Source organism: Poecilia reticulata, linkage group LG9 (genome assembly GCF_000633615.1).
Source record: "Poecilia reticulata strain Guanapo linkage group LG9, Guppy_female_1.0+MT, whole genome shotgun sequence".
Classification (NCBI taxonomy): Eukaryota; Metazoa; Chordata; class Actinopteri; order Cyprinodontiformes; family Poeciliidae; genus Poecilia; species Poecilia reticulata.
This window is the reverse complement of record NC_024339.1, coordinates 33,285,875-33,287,279: the sequence shown is the minus strand read 5'-3', so window position 1 is coordinate 33,287,279 and position 1,405 is coordinate 33,285,875. Positions and strand designations below refer to the sequence as shown.

The 1,405-nt window shown below is 56.7% G+C and overlaps 1 protein-coding gene across 1 annotated transcript in view; it reads right to left on the bottom strand.

Annotated features, from left to right (window-relative positions):
- Positions 1–1,405, bottom strand: part of adam9a (ADAM metallopeptidase domain 9a) — a 23,286-nt gene that overhangs the window by 16,055 nt on the left and 5,826 nt on the right. Inside the window, exons 5-7 of the mRNA XM_017306550.1 lie at positions 1,160–1,238; positions 462–538; positions 158–353 (exon numbers count right to left, since the gene is read on the bottom strand). Coding sequence (XP_017162039.1) covers positions 158–353; positions 462–538; positions 1,160–1,238 — 352 coding nt within the window. The remainder of the gene's footprint in view (positions 1–157; positions 354–461; positions 539–1,159; positions 1,239–1,405) is intronic.

The window sequence follows — 1,405 nt, the reverse complement described above, 5'->3', positions numbered from 1 at the left end:
TGTCTCTGTCTCTGTCGTGTCTCTGTCTTGTCGTGTCTCTGTCTCTGTCTTGTCTCTGTCGTGTCTCTGTCGTGTCTCTGTCGTGTCGTGTCTCTGTCTCTGTCGTGTCTCTGTCTTGTCTCTGCCGTCTCCTGCCTGCCCTCGGACCTGAACTCACCCTGCTGCGCCGGCGGTGCTGGATCTCCTCCGGGTCGGACTGAGCGTGCTCCGTAGCGTCGTCGTGCCTGTAGTGAGGCGTTCCACATCCTCGGGGCTGTGATGTCACATCCTGCAGGCGGTAGAGCAGGTGCTGCTCGGGGGCGGAGCCTAGCGGCTCGATGCCGTAGCTGTCGTTGGTGAGATGCATCACTCCTCTGAGAAACCAGGAGACGGACCGATTACTGAAACGCCTGGCAGACAGAACTCAGGGCAAACTGAGCCCGTCTGTTCTGACCCGGATTCTGGTTCTGTCGGGTCGGTACCTGAGGCCGCCGCAGACGCTCATGGCCACAGCAGAGCCCTCCATGTCCTGAACGAAGCCCTGGTACTGGCAGTGGTTCTGGAACAGAGAGGATACCGGGTCAGGCCAGCAGGGGGAGCCGAACCTGACAGGAAGGAGCCGAGTCCAGCTTCCTGTCCCACAGGGGCCCACTTCCTGCATCACACTCAGTGTCTCCGACTTCCTCTTCATGAGTTTCTCTGCTGCAGCTCCTCACCCCGCAGTGCCCAAAGCCTGGTTCGGGGGCCAGAAGTGGCCCTGCAGCCTGAGGCCTGGGGTCCCTGACCGTCAGGTTTTCATCATTAATGTGTTCATCTGCACCGACCAGCTGACCCAGAACAGCAGCAGAAGCTTTTATCCTCTCAGCTTCCAGCTGGTCAAACTGGATCAGAACCGTTGCTTAGCAACAGATGAGTCAGCACATCACGCATCAGCCTCCAGGAAGTGACACACGGATGATCTGCGTCCTGTTTCTGTCACCACAATAAAACCTCCTCCAGCTTCTCAGCCGGTTCTGGACCCACCGAGGCTTCAGAACCAGCTGGTTCTGGTCCCTGTGGTTCTGAACCTGCAGCGCTGGGCACCGCTAGCCAAAAAGCTAGCTGCGCTAAAGCACCAACCCAAAACACTCGTTAACGGTAAATCAACACAGAATGACGTCCCATGATGCACAGCGCTCACCTGGACAGGTGGTCTGGATGTGATCAGGGATCCGTTTGGGCCGTAGGTGAAGACGGTGAAATCTGGAGGCAGCAGGACCCTGGAGGTGACAGCAGAACGTTAAACGGGTCGGAACCAACAGAACGGAAACGACGACAGGAAGATGAAAACGTCTCTTTACTAAAACATTTAGCAGCAAAAAGAGGTTTGGGTGGAAAATGTGGCACAGACACACACACACACACACACACACACACACACACACAC